Source organism: Malaclemys terrapin, chromosome 16 (genome assembly GCF_027887155.1).
Source record: "Malaclemys terrapin pileata isolate rMalTer1 chromosome 16, rMalTer1.hap1, whole genome shotgun sequence".
NCBI classification, from domain to species: domain Eukaryota; kingdom Metazoa; phylum Chordata; order Testudines; family Emydidae; genus Malaclemys; species Malaclemys terrapin.
Window position 1 is genome coordinate 26,089,244 of NC_071520.1, and position 18,514 is coordinate 26,107,757.

The 18,514-nt window shown below is 39.4% G+C and overlaps 1 protein-coding gene and 1 long non-coding RNA gene across 4 annotated transcripts in view; one reads left to right on the forward strand and one right to left on the reverse strand.

Annotated features, from left to right (window-relative positions):
• Nucleotides 1-2,013: 2,013 nt before the first annotated feature.
• ATP2A2 (ATPase sarcoplasmic/endoplasmic reticulum Ca2+ transporting 2) overlaps nt 2,014-18,514 on the reverse strand; it is a 74,431-nt gene continuing 57,930 nt past the window's right edge. The window contains exons 15-21 of one of the 3 annotated variants that reach the window (XR_008442513.1): nt 16,680-16,900; nt 15,359-15,561; nt 14,108-14,193; nt 13,512-13,645; nt 12,334-12,451; nt 10,605-12,164; nt 2,014-3,117 (exon numbers count right to left, since the gene is read on the reverse strand). Coding sequence is in view for 2 of the 3 variants with exons in the window: in XM_054006312.1 (XP_053862287.1) it covers nt 11,895-12,164; nt 12,334-12,451; nt 13,512-13,645; nt 14,108-14,193; nt 15,359-15,561; nt 16,680-16,900 (1,032 nt within the window). In the remaining variant the exon portion in view is untranslated. Of the gene's footprint in view, nt 3,118-10,502; nt 12,165-12,333; nt 12,452-13,511; nt 13,646-14,107; nt 14,194-15,358; nt 15,562-16,679; nt 16,901-18,514 lie in introns of those variants that run through there. The other 2 variants (XM_054006313.1, XM_054006312.1) reach the window with 2 other exon arrangements.
• LOC128824615 (uncharacterized) lies at nt 3,124-10,805 on the forward strand. The gene is made up of 2 exons (XR_008442514.1): nt 3,124-4,491; nt 10,538-10,805. It is a non-coding gene; the product is annotated as an uncharacterized LOC128824615 (long non-coding RNA).

Consider the following 18,514-nt stretch of genomic DNA (forward strand, 5'->3'; position numbering starts at 1 on the left):
ATTTCAGTGTATAGTATATAGAGCCATAGAAATAACTCTTTGCATCAAATGTTAGTTCGTAGTGACTTCACTAGTGCTTTTTATGTAGCCTGTTGAAAAACTAGGCCAGTATCGAGATGAGTTGATGTGCCCCCTGGAAGGCCTCTGCGTACCAAGTCTACACTTACCCCTGGTTGAGAGCCAGTGCTATAAAGTGAAACTCACCCCTGTGGAGAGGCCACACCAGGCTGTGTTGTTCAGCCCTTAGGATATAGTGTGGTGTGATCTCTGCGCTGGAATGAACTTCATCCTCTCAGACGTTTTTACAGTTAATTACTGCTCAGCTTCTATTGTCTCTCATGACCAAAACTGTAAAACCCAGCCCCGTGGCAGCACGTGGTAGGATCGACTGTTGGAATGAGTCAGGCTGAGTTTTGTAGGCATCTTTGACCAAGCTCACTGCGGCACTGAGAGCTAGGCATCCTGCAGCCTTGCTAGCACGTGTCCGTGCATTCTCTGCATCTATTCATGATGTGAATAACTAGCGCTAACTCGCTCAAAGTTAAGTATACATGGGACTCAACGTAGGAGGGCCACAGCTAACATTTATTTTTAACTTGTTTTAAAAGCGTTTAATTTTAAGAGTTTGACAATCTTGTTCTGGTCAGCAGATTAGTGCCTGTCTGTCAGAATGTTGATGTGATGTTTGGAATGTAACTTGCCATAACAATAGCAGTGCAGAGTTTGAACCAGCTGTCTTCAGTATAAGGACTTCTTATATGTGCCACCCACTGTAGTACTGGCAACTAGCTTTTCAAATGTGTCTCGTCTCTGGGCGTACTAGTCCGAGGGCCAAGGTGTAAAAAGGGAGCACCACATCTCCCCTACTGATCAGTCCTGTTCCAAGCCATCCAGGGACAGTAGTCTTGAATGGATACACCCGTATGTAACTTACAGCAGTTTTAGTTTAACAAACTGTGATCCTTGTCTTTGTTACTTCCTTCCCACTTACTTCCAATCTAGAGGACAAAACATCAGCCTGGGAGTTAGTCCAGCCAAGACAGCAGTCAGGTCTTTAGTTACCTTGACCAAGTTATCTAGCCATTTAGCTTTAGTTTTGCCTTTGGGGATCCTTGATTGAAAGGCACCATGTAAATGCAATGTATTAGAAATATAGCAACTTGGAAGCATCTGTTATATGCAATGATGTATCTGTGCTCTGAAATTAGTTTATAGGAGAGGGGAGTGAAGCCAGACACTTTGTAGATTAGATCTGAGTGATGAACTGTCGTAGTTTTCTAACTCCAGGAATCAGAATTACAGTGCTTAATGTACTTACAACAACACTACCATAGTAGGAAATAATTCCATAAGCAGGACTGCTAACAATTTATTTCTAAGTCTCCCTATGTATTAAAAATGTACACGAGTTTTTTGCAGAATTTTATAACAAGTATTATTGGAACAGTGTGATCTCAGGGCAGTAAAGCTTTAAATACTGCACTGTTTGAATGGAGAAATCCCAAATGATGATGATCACATTTGTTTAGCCTTGCTCGCTAGTGATGAGCGGGAGTGTCAAGAGATGGAGATTAGGGGGCATTACATTGAAAAGGTTACTGAAGCTCATTTTGGAAACTGCCTTAGAGAAAGAAACACTCTCCCTTTACCCCTTGGTCTTTCTAACTTTGCCTGGTTTGTTGGCTTGGCAACAGAGCATTCTAGGACATTTGGGGGCGCGAGGTTCTTTAATAGCCTTAAGAGTCTTGAATCCTAGTTTTGTGGAGGCCAAGATTAGTTGAGATAATGGCTGATGTGAGCACACAACTTGAAGCTAGGAATCCAGCTAGTTGAGGCTGAGGCAAGAGTTTCATAGGTCAGAGTCAGCTGGGGGCTAGAGGGCAAGTACAATTGATCACAAGGGACCCTTTTGGCCTTAATCTGTGGCTCATGGGGAATATTAGTGGCCCTATATAATTTGGGGGTAAGGATAATCCTTATTTGCAAGATAGAAAAGGACCAACAAGTAAAAAATGAGTTGGGAAAAATTGTTTATTTTGAAGTTTCTCAGAGGGATTTTACAAACAATGGAGAGCATTTAAAAAAATTAAGTGATCAAAGTACTCGACAGTGTCCCTTAACTACACGCTAGCCCCTGCACAGAGGAAAAAAAAAAATCACACCAGCAAGGAGGTCAATACTGCAGGAAGAGCAGCTGGCATCTGCATAGTTCTAGTAGGAAAGATTGCAATGCTGTTGCTGCTAGTAATTGTCATCCTGACATTAATATAAGACAGTGCTGAAGTATGTACACTTATACCTGCAGAAAACAAAGTGCATAAAATAACACGCCAAGTAGATATTGTAGAATAAATTTATTTACCTGAAACAATGAAATTAGGTGTGATGCTTATTGTCAGCATTGAAATAGACAATTGATCTTAACAACTTCTAAAGGTCACATGCAGTTGTTATAACTGACACTTTTTTAGAGAAATGCATCACACAAACACTTGTATTGCACCAACATCTGTCTACTGCTTTAGATTTAATTAAATAAGTTACATTAGTGCAAGAGAGGTATCTTTGCACACAAAAAATAAAAAATCTGAAGTTATGAACCGGAGGCTTACAGTTTAAACATTCAACATCTGTATTTTTTTACTGAATTTATAAATAGTATAGCATATTGTACATAGCTGTTCATAAAGTAGTATGTTTAGATGATACAATACAGAAAGATTTGGCTACTTACAACTGAAGGCATGCATTAGTCTATTATACATTTTATACAGAGAAATATGGAAACTTGGCTGACAGCTCCTTAATTTTGGCCTAATGTTTAAGAATAAACAGTCTTCTCCATGCAGCAAAGAAACCAAACTTCTCTGGAGATTTTTTTTCCTGATTCGTTAAGCTATATTGCACATTTGTACATTTGTATAACTGAAGCCCTAATGGTACCACACACTTCCTCCACAGAGCACACAATGAGTTTTGTTTTAAGAAAAGCAGGTTTTTGATTTTTTACATGATACATGCAGAGGTTTTGCCAGATGTGTTGCTAAGACACATGCACGCAACAAAACAACCTTACATTTCTGCAAAATTGTTTAGGAAGTGATTACTCCAGCAATGCTGAAAAGGAAAGAAAAAGGCATCAGTTAGTGAAAGGATGAATAATGCTATATCATTATAAAAGCAAGACTTGTAAGATCAATAGTGAGAGAAGAGAGAATGTTAAGTTGGATAACTGATGTTTTAATTGAAAGGACACTGTCAGGTTTAAAAAACCTGAGCTTAAACACCTTGAGTGAAATCCTGCCCTTATTGAAATCGGTGACAAAGCGGTAGGGCCAGCATTTGTCACCAAAAGATTGAAGGTGAAAGAGTTAAAACCTAATTTCCTTTCATGTAGTTTTGCATTTCTGTCTGGCCAATGGAAATAGACAAGGCTCTTTTCACTTTCAGGTTCTTATGCACTGACTTAAGGCTTTAATATTTGAACTAACCCCTGCATGAATTTTAAAAAGTTAAAAAAAAAAATTGTTATGGAAGTGTCTCTAAAAAAAAAAAAAAATAATAATTTCAGAAAGTTGCTAAAGTAAGTTTTGGCTCAAAGTTGACCTAAGTGTCCCTTGAATTATCCAGGTTATGCAACTAATTCTGGAAAAAGTCATTAAACTATATAGATAAGAGGGTTTGTAATTAAATGACTACTTTACCCTGTATTTAAGGATAAAAAACAATATACACCTCTATCCCGATAACACGCTGTCCTCGGGAGCCAAAAAATCTTACCACATTATATCGGAGGTGTACTCTAATTCCCTACAGAGTTCTTAGGACTGCACTGTAAAACACTGCACTTAGCCCCTGTACATTGTAGGCTATGCTGCTAAGATTTTTCAGAGTATGCTTAATATTAATGCAATTAAAGCTGTGATTAGCAGAGATTAGGGAAACAATGGTTAGAAGTGCAAAAGGTAAATGAGACTAGTGCAAGAGAAACAGGCAATTTTGTATCAGATTTACCTCTTTCCCCCTCCCATCTCAGCAAATTCCATCATCCTTCCTGTTTGAGCTGTTTTCTATTATATTCCACTTATCAGCTGTGTTCTTGGAAGAAGATAGAGGCCTGCTGTACTGCATTTTATCACCATCGATTAAAACCTCATTTTCTTACATTTAAATGTTTATGAAACAGCCTTCCCACAAACATTAGCCATATAGCAATTGTATAGAATGGAATTGTTTTATACAGTATCTTTCATATTTGGTCTCCTGAAGTGTTCTCTAAAGTAATCAGATACCATTCATCTTCCATTTGTGTAGGTAAAATGGAGCCGCCCTTTAAATATGGCTCAGGAATAGCTCTTTGGATAGCAGATATTATTGAGAGGAAATAGCGACAAGAGTCCATGCTATCAAGACATCCGAGTAGCCCTAGACTAGATGCATCTGAACAAGTTACTTCACTAGCATCTTCCCTCCAGCTAGAAGCAACATTAGGTAAGATTTTCAGCATCCCACACAGGGTGCTCTTGTCCCAACCAAAGGGGATGCTTTCAGATTTTGACAAACTTTTTTCCAGCATAAGCCTTAAAGTTTTTCTCCGACAAAAGGCACCTCTTTCATCCAGCTCTCTTTCACCTGGCCTGCTACAAACCTAGGTTCCCCTATGCTGCTCGTGCATCTGGGATCCAAAAGATTAAGATTACCAAAGGAGAGCAGTAAGGAACCCAGGGTGCAATGGAGAAAGCTCAGAAGTGTGGAAAGGAAAATGGAAGCAGAGTCAAAAGGCACAGAAGTGTTCAAAGAAACACTGGTGCAGAGTCTGGAAAGGAGAAATGCAAGTTACTTTGCAGCTAATTACTAACAAGCTTCAACAAGATATTTGTCCATGGGATTATGAAGTAGGCTAAATGGATCCCTTATGAGTGAACACTTCACAGACCTGTGCATATCTCCTTCCCTCTCCCCTCTACAAAATCTACAAAGTTCGGTTAGAAAGAATGTGGAAATTTCTCTTTTAGAAAAATAAACATGCAGTTGACCCACGTAATTGGGACTCGAAAGGAATTCTTCTAATATGAAAGTTTAAATTTTGGCAAGAAAGTCTACTTTCTTAGAAGTAATGCAACTTTGTTTTGCCCAAGCTATTCCTTTGTGGTTGTCAGAACCCTTTCCACTTCTCATCCTTTTGACTAGAGACAAGATCCAAGCCTATCAATGCTGCTTTTTAGTAGGGCTGTCAATCACAGTTAACTCACGATTAACTCAAAAATTATTGTGATTAAAACATCGATTAATCACTCTTAATTGCACTGTTAAACAATAGAATACCAATTGAAATTTATTAGACATTTTGGATGTTTTTCTACATTTTCAAAGTGTACAGTGCTCACTTTATATTTTTATTTTATTACAAAGATTTGCACTATAAAAATGAAACAAAAGAAATAGTATTTTTCAATTCACCTCATACAAGTACTGTAGTGCAGTCTTTATTGTGAAAGTATAATTTACAAATGTAGATTTGTTACATAACTGCACTCAAAAACAAAACAATGTAAAACTTTAGAGCCTACTTCTTGTTCAGCAATCACTAAGGCGACAAGCTCGTTTACATTTATAGGACATAATGCTGCTGTCTTCTTATTTACAATGTCACCTGAAAGTGAGAATAGGCATTCACATGGCACTTTTGTAACTGGCATTGCAAGGTATTTATGTGCCAAACGTTCATATGCCCTTCATGCTTTGGCCACCATTCCAGAGGACATGCTTCCATGCTGATGATACTCGTTTACAAAAAAAAGTGTGTTAATTAAATTTGTGACTGAACTCCTTGGGGGATAATTGTACTTCTCCTGTTCTGTTTTACCTGCATTCTGCCATATATTTCATGTTATAGTAGTCTCGGATGATGACCCAGCACATGTTAGTTTTACGAACAATTTCACTGCAGATTTGACAAAACGCAAAGAAGGCACCAATGTGAGATTTCTAAAGACAGCACTCAACCCAAGGTTTAAGAATCTGAAGTGCCTTCCAAAATCTGAGAGAGACTAGGTGTGGAGTATGCTTTCAGAAGTTTTAAAAGAGCAACACTCCAATGTGGAAACTACAGGATCAAACTACCAAAAAAGATGCTGGTGGCATCTGACTCGTGTGGAAAACGAATATGCATTGGTCTGCACTGCTTTCAATTTTTGTTGAGCAGAACTGGTCATCAGCATGGATGCATGTCCCCTGGAATGGTGGTTGAAGCTTGAAGGAACATACAAATCTTTAGTGCATCTGGCACAAAAATATCTTGCAACGCCAGTTACAACAGTGTCATGAGAATGCCTGTTCTCACTTTCAGGTGACATTGTGAACAAAAATCAGGCAGCATTATCTCCTGCAAATGTAACCAAACTTCTTTGAGCAATTGCCTGATCAAGTAGAACTGAGTGGACTTGTAGGTGCTAAACTTTTACATTTTTATTTTTGAATGCAGTTATTTTTTTGTACATAATTCTACCTTTGTAAATTGCACTTTCATGATAGAGATTGCACTACAGTACTTGTATGAGGTGAATTGAAAAATACTATTTTTTTACTGTGCAAATATTTGTAATAAAAATAATATAAAGTGATCACTGTACACTTTGTATTGTGTGGTAATTGAAATCAATATATTTGAAAATGTAGGAAACATCCAAAAATATTTAAATAATGGTATTCTTTTGTTGTGTGACAGTGCGCTTAATCGTGATTAATTTTTTTTAAAAATCACTGGACGGCCCTACGTTAGTTAGCTAGAGAGGAATACTGTAGTCACACAAGTCCTTCCTTTCTTCCTCACTGATTCCTTATGCTACTTTTGCTCCCTCTGTAACACTTGCAAAGGGAAGTTGGGCGGCCAGCAGACCAAGATAGTTCACTATGGTATCCTAAATTCTCCCTTTCTAATTCAGCATTCAAGTGGCTTTGAGCCATCCTAACTTTTGAGTAGCCTCTTATGACACAGGATATCTTAAAGATTAAGTTGGGCATTGTCAAGTGTGGATTAAGGAAGCATTCTCAAAATTGAAGCCCAGGGTCAGAGGCTGTAGAGCACAAACAATAGCTCCCTGTTGGGCATCTGCTTAAGCTGGCTCGCTCAGGAGCATGAAGGCAAACATTCATCCAGCAGAAGGAAGAATCAGTCTGATGGACCTTGAAGCTTGGCAGACCTAGGCCTCAGGCAGCTTAAGTCCCTCTCTGGTGACAACTCTCGGAAGGATAGAGGGTAAGATTCCTTAGGCTTTAATAATAGCAGAGATGGGGTAGAATCTGCACTTGCTTCAAGTTAAATTTTTCACAATTAATGCTCACTCATTTAACTGGTAGAGTGCTTTCATGCTCCAACTTTAGATGATGCCCCTAACAATTATATTGCTAGAGCATAGAACCTCAGGTTTAAAGAAAAAGTTGAAGTCAACCCAGGTTTTTCCTCCTCTGTTCAGCCTGCTCCACCCCACAATCCAGATTTCCTACCTTCCCTCTTAAGTGCCCAGTTTACATGCTGCTCTCTGTGCAGGAGCAGGGTTGCACACTGCTTCTAAAATCATGCAAGGAGGTCATGGGAGATGCATGAAACTCCCTTAAGATGGTGGGCAATCTGCTTCAGAAACAGAAGCTTCCCCTCCCCACCCCCCAAAAAACCCAACACCACAACCCCTGCCAACCAACCTTTCAAAATCCTTGTTTTGTAATGGACAATCTTTGAAACCCTTAAAGTGTTCACTATTGGTGCACTATTTAAATTCACAATGTTTAAAGGAAAACGGCAAGTTTTGCTATGATCTAAATATTAAAGATGCTGACACTACAGAAAACCTTAAATGTTATCTCCTCCCCCCAAAAAAGCCCCCAACACCACCCCTCCCCACATGTAAACCTCAAATGGATTTGCTTTTAAGTGACCAGAACAATTTAATGGCCTATTAACTTCTGTAAAAGCCAGTCATGTCCTCAGAGGATGGTTTGGTGAAATAGATGGAAAAGTTGTCCCAAAAGCAAATAAGTTTTGTATCAATAGTATTCCTGAAGTTACACACACACACAACCACAACCCACTGCCACTGGCTTGTATTTAAAATGCTTGGATTGTATGTGCTCCTTGTTCCAGGATTTGTGGATCTGACATTCCAAAGGTTGAACACTTATAGCTCCCCCTGAAGCTCTGGGTGCAGATAACATTTCTGGAAACAGGCCCTATCTTTATAACTAAATACCTTTATAACATCAAGTTCAACTTTAGCAAATGGGGTTAATTAATTGTAGTTTTAATTATAAGGCAGTCCAGATTAGTGGTTTTAGTGACAGTGTGCGTCCTAATGGCCTAATCCAGAGAATATCATTTTATATTAGGGAAGTTGCTGTGGAAAACTGTTCCCTGTCTTCCAAGAAGCAGGTACTCCCTTCTGAATTGTGAATGCTGATAAGGCATTCTAAGTTTACACTGCCCCATGGATGTAGTTGTAAGTCACTAGTTCTTGGGAAGGATGTGCATCTCGCTGCAAGGAGAGATCCTTCCCTCAGCCACACTAACGGCATTCGGCACAATACTAAAAAGTACATTAGTTAAGTGTTCAGGGACTTGTACTCTCCTACCAGATGACACTGATCTGATGAAACACCCCACAGTGAGCCACTCACACTAAATAGAAGAGGCTTTGCTGGCACACTAGTACTATTTCAAACAGGACTACATTATTGCTAAGGCCCTACCAAAATCATGGTCCATTTTGGTCAATTTCAGGATCATAAGCTTTTAAAAATCTTAAAATTTAATTTCAGCTGTAGATCCTGACCCAAAAGGAGTTGTAAGGGAGGAGGGGGGGAGGGCACAAGGTTATTGTAGGGGGTTTGTAGTACTCCTACCCTTACTTCTGCACTACTGCTGGCAGCAGTGCTGCCTTCAGAGCTGGGCAGCTGGAGAGTGGTAGCTGCTGACTGGAGGCCCAGCTCTGAAGGCAGAGCTGTTGCCAGCAGCAGTGCAGAAGGATGGCATGGTATGGCCCCCTTTGAAGGCCCAGCTCTGCAGAAAGCAGCGCAAAAGTAAAGGTGGCAATACCCTACCCTGCCATCCTTACTTCTGCGCTGCTGCTGGTGGCGGCTCTGCCTTCAGAGCTGGGCTCCCAGTCAGCAGCCACCACTCTGGCCACCCAGCTCTGAAGGCAGCCGTGCAGAAGTAAGGGTGGTGTGGTATAGTATTTGTCACCCTTACTTCTGTGCTGCTGCTGGTGGGCGCTGCTTCAGAGCTGGGTGCCCGGCCAACAGCCACAGCTCTCTGGATGCCAAGCTCTGAAGGCAGCAGCGCAGAAGTAAGGGTGGCAATACCATGACCCCCCTAAAATAACCTTGCAACCCCCCTGAAACTCCTTTTTGGGTCAGGACCTCCAATTTGAGACACACGGGTCTCCCCCTGTGAAATTTGTACAGCATGGGGTAAAAGCACACTAAGGATCAGATTTCACAGGGAGAGACTAGATTTCATGGTCAGTGATGTGTTTTTCAAGGCGGGGAGTTTGGTAGGGCCCTAATCATTGCGCGCTAGGAAAGTTTGAGGGTGTCAACATGATCTACCAAGGCAGCTAAGAGTAACAGTACACAGTGCTCTGCAATTTACACCCTCTGATGCACATTGCCACACTGTGTAGACAAGCCCTTGGTCTGCATATAGGAGGGACAACAACTAGTTGGGACTCATGTGCTGTGATTTCAGAGTGGTTTTATTTTATATTTATTGTATTTTGGGGGCATTTAAGCTTCTGCATCTGAAACCAGGTGAAAGCATGGAACCTACATTATCCATGCCCTTCTGGAGCAGCTCAGAGTTCTTTGGTGCCTTGATTTAATTGATCAATTACCTTCAGCAAAGTAAGTTGAAAAGTAGTGGCCCAACTGCTATTAAACAGATTTAAACCAACACACCATCAGCCATTTGACAAAGCTACTATGCCCCCAGTGCTGCTCTCAAAAGCTCTGCTCTGATCTGGCTGAGGTGAACAGGAATGTTCCTTTTTGTCTTTTCACATGAACATTGTGCAAAGAAAGCGTTTCCATTCAATGGAAACAATGGATTGTTCTGTTACAAAGTGAGCACTCTAGGTACCTGAGAACATAATTGGAATGGATACAGTCAGCTGGGAAGCAGCATTTCACATTTTCTATGGTGGGTGTATGTCTTCAGAATAAAGCAATGTCTGATCATAAGCATCAATATATTTTGCATTAATGCTTGGGTATCAAATTCAGACAGCAGCTGTCAATGGATTTGAAAAAGCTTACAGTTGACTTGACCCAAGTGTGGGGTAAAGTTGGGCAAGAGCTCTAATTTCTTGCTGCACTGAAGCTGCTGGTCCCAAAAAGAACTGATCCTGAATGTAAAGCAATTTGCTTCAATAAATTTGGGCCTCATACTATAGGATGCGTAGTCTAAAATGGTGATAATAATGTAGCACAGCAGAGGCTGACAAGACACAGCATGGAATGAAAGAAATTACTATTTATTCTTTGACAGGTATACAGCATATGCCATTTTACAGCAAGTCACCACTGGGATGGTGAAATGGAAGAGAAATACTCACTTTAGTCGATGAACGTTGGAAGGCATTGGAGAAAAACACCACAGTTAGGACTGTTAATGACTTACACATTGTTGATACAGGACTGAATTTGAAAACATGCTCTAACATTTATCATAATATAATGAAGGTGGTTAGTGCCACATTAAAATAAAAATAGTTCTATACAATATGTTCATTTGGTCATGTGCTATTTACAGATTTTACAAAAACACACACGAGCTTGTTATTTCTCTAAGTCAAGCTAGAACAAGGCCAGCAGAGTAACTCAAAATGTGTAACTGATCAGTGCCCCAACTAAAAGTGTAAGAAATCCAATTTCTAACTATGCAGTGCAAGTTATTTTTTCCAGGTCACATTACAAAAGCCCTGATCTAAGACTGAAAAACATCTGACACACGTAAATAAGGTATTAAAAACGGAACTTAAGCCATCTTTTAGAGTTAAAAAAAAGAAATAGAATTTTCTTTGTCCATTTAAAAGTTTAAGCTAGACTGAAGTAGTGCCCCCTCTCTCCCCCCCCAGTAAAGTGGGCAACACTGGCAAAACAAGGTTTGTTATAATAAAATACATTAGACATTTAAATAAATAACCTTAAAATACTACGTGTGTTGAAGGGATGACAGAAGAACCCAGCAGGTTCCACCTGGAATTGTGTTTTCTGCACAAGCATGACTAGGCATACTCTACCTCTTACAAAGACTAGGGTAAACAAGACAGTCAGGAACCTAAGATGAGGGGGCATAAGGAGGGACAAAAACAAAACAAAACAAAAAAAAACCACTGACTGAGGTAGCAGTACTCTCTGCCCAGTGCAGAAAAATCGGCTTATGAATAAAAAAAACTGATATCAACTTAAGTTCAGATGATCATGCAAGAGACAGACAGTTGCATGCTTTTTTAGTTTTAGAAAACACATTCATTCCCTAAAATCTGCTACCAATTTAGTTTGATAGTGTCTGCTGGCTCAAAAAAAAGTTTTGTTTTGTTTTTTTACAAGGATGAATAGACTATTAAACAGAACACTGTACATGCTTTTCATCTACAAAAAAATATTTGCATAAAATAGTGTTAGTTCTCTGTACATGTCAATGGACACTTTAGTTGTGTATAAAAGAGGAAAATATTGCCCCCACTGGAGTCAGAAAAAGCAAAACACAAAATCTAGAGTATGAAACCTCCATCACCGGCAAATATGTTCATGTGAAAAATTCAGCAGAAATCGACAGTTGCTTTAAACAATAAAAAATTGATTAAGTTAAACATCTTTATGTAAAAGCATCACTCTGTCAGTCAAGACCAGAACATATCACTAAAGTTAGTGTCTGTACTGTAAAGCCAGATAAGCAAGGGCATAGTAATGAGCACAAATGGCCAGGAAATCCCTTCGGTGCATGCTGACAAAGAACATGGTTTGGTTGCAGGCTTCACGCAATCTTTACCAGGTTCCAGGTAGTTACGGGCCGCAAACTTAAGGGTCTCATCCAGCAGAATTACAGGTAGTGAGATTTTCAACACCATCAGCCACTGTGTCACATTCAGAGGTGTGATTTGGAAGATGAGCTGTGGAAGAGAAGCCAAACATTAAATCCTTTTATTTATACACACAAAATAAATAAATAAAAATCTCAGTGTTTTTTCTTCTTTGAAATTTAAGGTATTATTACAGACAAGTAGTTTTGCCAATCTTGTCTTTGCACATAGCTTGCACCCAATTAACACGTTTACTTACCGGCAGTGGTTCTACATAAAGGATAAGAAAATGGAGTGACATGGACAAACAAATAGAACCCAGCAGCCAGATATTCTCCCATGGAGGCATTCTCATTAAGGACTGGTTTTCTGATAAACTGTAACAGAAACAATGCATACATAAGACATTAGAATAGGACATTCAACAAGGCACATTAGGCATCTTAGCAGGCCATAATTCTGTGCCCATGAGGTAAGAGTATTTAAGAACAAGACAGCTAGGGGGCTGCTGACACTTTTGGTCATTAATCAGTGTTCAGATTATTAAAGGTTGTTTTAAAAGTAACTAGTTGCTGTATTAGATAAAAAGATGTTACACAATACTTCAAAGAGCTAACAGGGTTACACTGCTTTGAGTATTAGACTGCATTTTAAACTAAAATTACTGTCCATCTTAATTAGCAGAGAGTTTATACAAGATTACAGTTAGCACAAGAATATTAAAATGGGCCTATTTAATACATCTAACAAACACAAACAACACTTTTGTTTAAATCCGTTTTCTGTGCAGGTTCAATCTAAGTTTTGGCTATACAAGAGGAGGTTTTTGTGCTGCAATATAGAGTTTAGGAAGAGGAATCTCAGATGTAGAGTATTTTAAATGTAGAGCGAATGTACCATCCTTAATTTTCAAGTTATGATTTTTTTTTAAATTTAACTGACCTCCAATTTGTTTCTTCAAATACCCTTGGCATATTGTGCTATTTAGAGATTTCCATTTATAATTTAGTATTAATTAGCTGAGGCACGCTCCCTTAGGGCAGGAAAAACTATTTCCCATATATTTAACAGTCTTATTTTAGGTCTCCTTAATATCACTCTATAGCAGAAGTATGAGGGATAATCTGATTGATGAGGCTTAAATTAAACAGTGGAAAATATCCTAGCAGTCTAATGCCAAAGCCCCAAGTGTGAATTGAAGGATTTAAAAGGATACCTCTGCTTAGAGCGCAAGATCTCAAGTGTGATCTAGGAAAAACTATCCTTTGGCCTTCAATATACAAACTCAGGAATTCACCATTCCCTCACTATAATCTCTAGATATCTATTACTTATGTGTCCTTTCTTAATGCATAGACAGTTTGCTATATAAAACTTGATAATTTCAGGCAAAAAGCTCTAAGTGAATCTCAGCTTTCTACTTCTGACATAACTAACCTGTTGAGAGCATTACACATCTCTATTGTGACCAGAACAGAAAGTGCCATTGTCATTGGGTATGGCGATTCAAAGACCACACAGTCTACATCTGTGAATTCTGGGTTGTCCTCGTTGCACTGTAGGAAATGACTCTACAACAGAATAAAACAAGCACTCATTATTTCAACAATGATGATTACCTATTTACAAAAAAATTAAAGTGGGATGGTGCAGCAGTCCAGCACTAGGATTATAAAAGCCTGTGCCTAGAGAGGCCAACATCAGGAAGAATTACTTTTGACTTCATCTCTGATTCAAACAATTCACATAAATTTGATATGTATAGAAACTTCCCATTAAAAAAAAAAAAAAAGACACCTATTTCCTTCAAAAACAGTTTAAAGAAAGTCGTCTGGTATTCTACCTTTCAGCTTTTTATAGCTATTAACTCTGAATAAGCAGGATTATTTAATACAATTAAAGATGGTCCTTCTGCAGCTATTCTTTGACATGAAAATGTAGAGCATACAGTAAGTACCAACATATTATGTTACATTCAGTAGGAGTTTATATATTTTTGCAGGCTTTCTAAAGTAATTTAAACTGAATAATACCAGCTGGTAATAGGTAACTCTTGGGCCACCATCAGCAGCAATGAACCACCACGCAGCAGCACCCACTGTCGCAGCTCCAACATAACCTTAAAGAAAAGAGACGCAATTTGTTTTTCTAGATTATGAATAGTACGTATGACACAGTCTTGTTAACCTCACTTGAACTTCCTCCTCTACCATCCCTTGGGCACAAACATACACAATGTAGCCTTTGCCCCTTTATCCCGGAGAAGGAATCTGCTTTTAAACTGCCAAGTCACCATAATTGGAATCTGTCCAACTGTAAAGATCTTTTATGTGTTTATTGTAATTTAGGGCATACAGAGAATTCAACCATGGGCATGGCTCTGGAAAGTTAAACATTTCATATATTTAGCAGAAAATAAATCCTAACTTCTCACTTTCCACTAAAAAAAGTGTGAGTAATTAACTCTGTTCTACAGAGACAAAGTACAAATATGAATGTGCTGCAGAACAATTTGGTTAGATATTCATGACAGATGTGGCCAAACCATTGTCATTTGCTGATTGAAAGAAAGGTTCTAGATACCAGGTGGTAGCCTTCTGCTCCAAATCTGGCTTCTTCATTACTAAGTCAACAAGCATCTTGCATTTCTCAATCCCTGAAGACAGTTAAGTAGCAATCCCAACCTGTCCTCAGCGGGAAGAGAGTATGTGGGGTGGAGAGGGAAAGATTGGGATGGGTCACAGGAAGGGGAAGGGTATGTTGTAGGAGAGGAGAGTGTGCGCTATCTAGGTGGAAACAAGTGTTCTGGACAGAGAACTCTAATTTAGCTTGAGCACATATGTCTACTGTGGGGTTCCTTCCTGTGAAACATTTAGCACTGGGCACTGCCACAGACAGGCTATTGGACTAGATGGACCTCAGGTCTAATCCAATGTAACAACAATTCCTACATTCTGAGATCAGATTATAAAAGGTTTAAGTTTGAACCAGCAGTAACACATGACATGACAGTGTTAAGGAGCCCATACATGTACTGCTTTGCCTCATACCCATAAGACTTAAAACGAGGGCACTATGACTACAGGAGGTGTACTGGAAGTACTGGTAAATCTATTGGATAATTGATGGACCAAAGATTAAAAGGAGTGTGCTAGTTCAGCAGTACACTGTGCTAGCCTTCAAGACCCTAAAACATAACTGAAGACCATATAAATTCCATGTAAGTTCCAACAAGTCATTCTACATTACAAACAGTTAAAAAGAAAAGCTAGTGAGCTACTCACATCCAATAGCCAGGTAACGGAAGAAGAGCCATCCGCTGATCAGGGGCTCTTTAGGATTACGGGGTGGCTTATCCATGATGTCTAAATCGGGAGGATTGAAGCCCAGAGCAGTGGCAGGGAGACCATCCGTTACAAGATTTACCCATAACAGCTGGACGGGAATTAAAGCTTCAGGGAAACCCAGAGCAGCAGTTAAGAAGATACTACAAAAAGGAACAAGTACAAAATTGTCTGTGGCCATGTTAAACCAAACATATTATAAATACTCATCTACGTTTAGTTTTTAAATAATTCTGTTCCTTGGTAACTGGCAATGAAAAATTATGCTGTGTCTCATTATTTAATACTGGAAGCTAAATAGTCACATTGAGATAGCTAGGAATGTACATGCATTTTATAGCCAACAATAACTGAATAATGTTTAAAGTAGGTGCATTTTGCTTTGGTAGCCTGAGGAGCTTTATTACTCTCTACCAGAGTAACCCTCACAAAGCACTAGGCTGCTTTCCGGAGTCCTTGGAGGATATTGCTTCTACAGATCTCTGCTCTTTGAGTCGTATGGTGAAACAAATGGACCTGATGGAGCATTAAAAAGCAGTTTTCACCTAGTGGAGCCACTTCTTGAAGCCATCTATAAAGGGAGGCTTGCAAACTACTCCCTAAAAGTCTGCAACTGTTATAGAATTACAATACAACTGAGGGGCAAGGTTCCATTGAACTAGATATCCTCCAGTCCTTGCACACATGCATTGGGGAATGCAACCTCCCTTTGAGTCAGCATGGTTTAGGGTAGAACTACAGGAGTAGGGATCTGTAGCAATAACTGTCAGAAGGAGAACTGACATTAAGCCCTTGGAAAAAGGAGAGTCTTATGGCTTAAATACAAAAATGGGACTCAGGAGATCTGGGCTTTATTCCTGGCTCTGACACCAACTCACTCTGTGGTCTTGGGAAAGAGTCAACTTGTGTGTTAGATTTCCCAACTAGTAGAATGCAGATTTGTCTATTTCAAAGGAGTCTTGCCCAAATGAAGCATTAAGGACCTATATTAGTGGACATTAGTGTCTGAAAACTAGAATTTGGGAAACATCCAATAGTTCTTTGAAATATTTAACATCTGACTAGAAGTTTCTCAAAACATAGTGAATATATAATTAATTCCCTTAAGTATTTATATGCATTGCAATGCTCATCTCTTTTAGTTATTACTTCTAATAAATCTGTGTTCCCCAAATAGCATCTAGCAATATTGTAAGTTAAAACTGACCAGCTTCCATTACAGAAGTGCAAAATTAAAACAGAACCACTTCTTAAAACTTACCAGACAACTTCTCCAACATTCGAAGAGATGAGATAACGGATAAACTGTTTCATGTTGTTGTAGATTGCACGCCCTTCTTCCACAGCAGCTACGATGGTTGAGAAGTTGTCATCAGCCAATACCATTTCAGAAGCAGTTTTAGCTACTGCAGTACCTGACCCCATAGCAATCCCAATTTCTGCTTTCTTCAGTGCAGGGGCATCATTTACACCATCACCAGTCTAAAATACAAAGTTTAACAGAAAACATGGGCACTTATATGCGGGGACTGGAAGACGATTTTACACAGGGGACAAAAATCTAAAGTGGGTGAGTAAGGAGGTGCAGAAGTGAGATGGGGCCATTAAGGTGAAGGACAGGAAGTTTAAACTTGATTGAACTGACAGGCACAGAAGATGACCTGAGTAGCAACAGTGTTTCCAATGCTGTTATTCTGATTATGCCTAAAATCAACATGTGAACATTACAATACACACACAATGCAACTAGTTGAGACTGATTGCTGAAGTGCAAGGAAACTGGGTTCAAGAGAAACCTCTCTATTTACTCCACCCAAACATCCACAATCAAGGGGACCACTACACAATATTCCTTGCTTGTCTAACAAAACTGACTCAGAGGTCAACTATCTTAGGTTTCAGAGTAGCAGTCGTGTTAGTCTGTATCCGCAAAAAGAAGAACAGGAGTACTTGTGGCACCTTAGAGACTAACAAATTTATTAGAGCATAAGCTTTCGTGGACTACAGCCCACTTCTTCGGAGCTTATGCTCTAACAAATTTGTTAGTCTCTAAGGTGCCACAAGTACTCCTGTTCTTCTTCTTTCAACTATCTTAGTTCTTCAGGCCATACACTTAGGTGCCCAAACCAAAAGACAGTTTGCGGATTTCCCACCTCTTACTCTAATTAGGCTGAAGAGAAGAAGTTTCTGCCTTAGGGAGATGGCAGTGCCTTTGATTTATTGTCCCAAGTGATCAGAGATGTGCTCAGATGCTTGGGGGGGAAAAGGAAGGAAAAAGCCCAATTCTACCAACTGGGTAAATTACAAGTACCATATTTTGTCAAGGTTTTGGTGTGAACCAGTAAGATATTTCTGATGCTGAACTATGCCCACGATACCTTATTTTTAAGTAATTTTTTGAACAATGCACTGCTGAACAACATTCCTAAAAAATGGAAAGAGCAATTGATGAAAGCTATCACTAGTTGGGTGAAAACTGATTCTAATTTCTAATTTTTCAGGCTCCAATACATGCGATCATTTACCCATTGTCCTAGGAAAAATACAAGGGGTGGTCCCCCAAAGTTTAAGAGCAAAGGTCCATCTAGCCCAGTATCCTGTCTTCCGATAGTGGCCAATGCCAGGTGTCCCAGAGGGAATGAACAGAACAGGTAATCATCAAGTGATCCATCCCTGTCAGCCATTCCCAGCTTCTGACGTCCACCATCCCTGCCCATCCTGGCTAATAGCCATTGATGGACCTATCCTCCATGAATTTATCTAGTTCTTTTTTGAACCCTGTTATAGTCTTGATCTTCACAACATCCTCTGGCAAGGAGTTCCACAGGTTGACTGTGCGTTGTGTGAAAAAATACTTCCTTTTGTTTTAAACTTGCTGCCTATTAATTTAATTTGGTGGACCCTAGTTCGTGTTATGAGAAGGAGTAAATAACACTTCCTTATTTACTTTCCTCCACACCAGTTATGATTTTATAGACCTCTATCATATCCCCACTTAGTCGTCTTTTTTCCAAGCTGAAAAGTCCCAGTCTTATTACTCTCTCCTCATCCAGCAGCCGTTCCATACCCCTAATAATTTTTGCTGCCCTTTTCTGA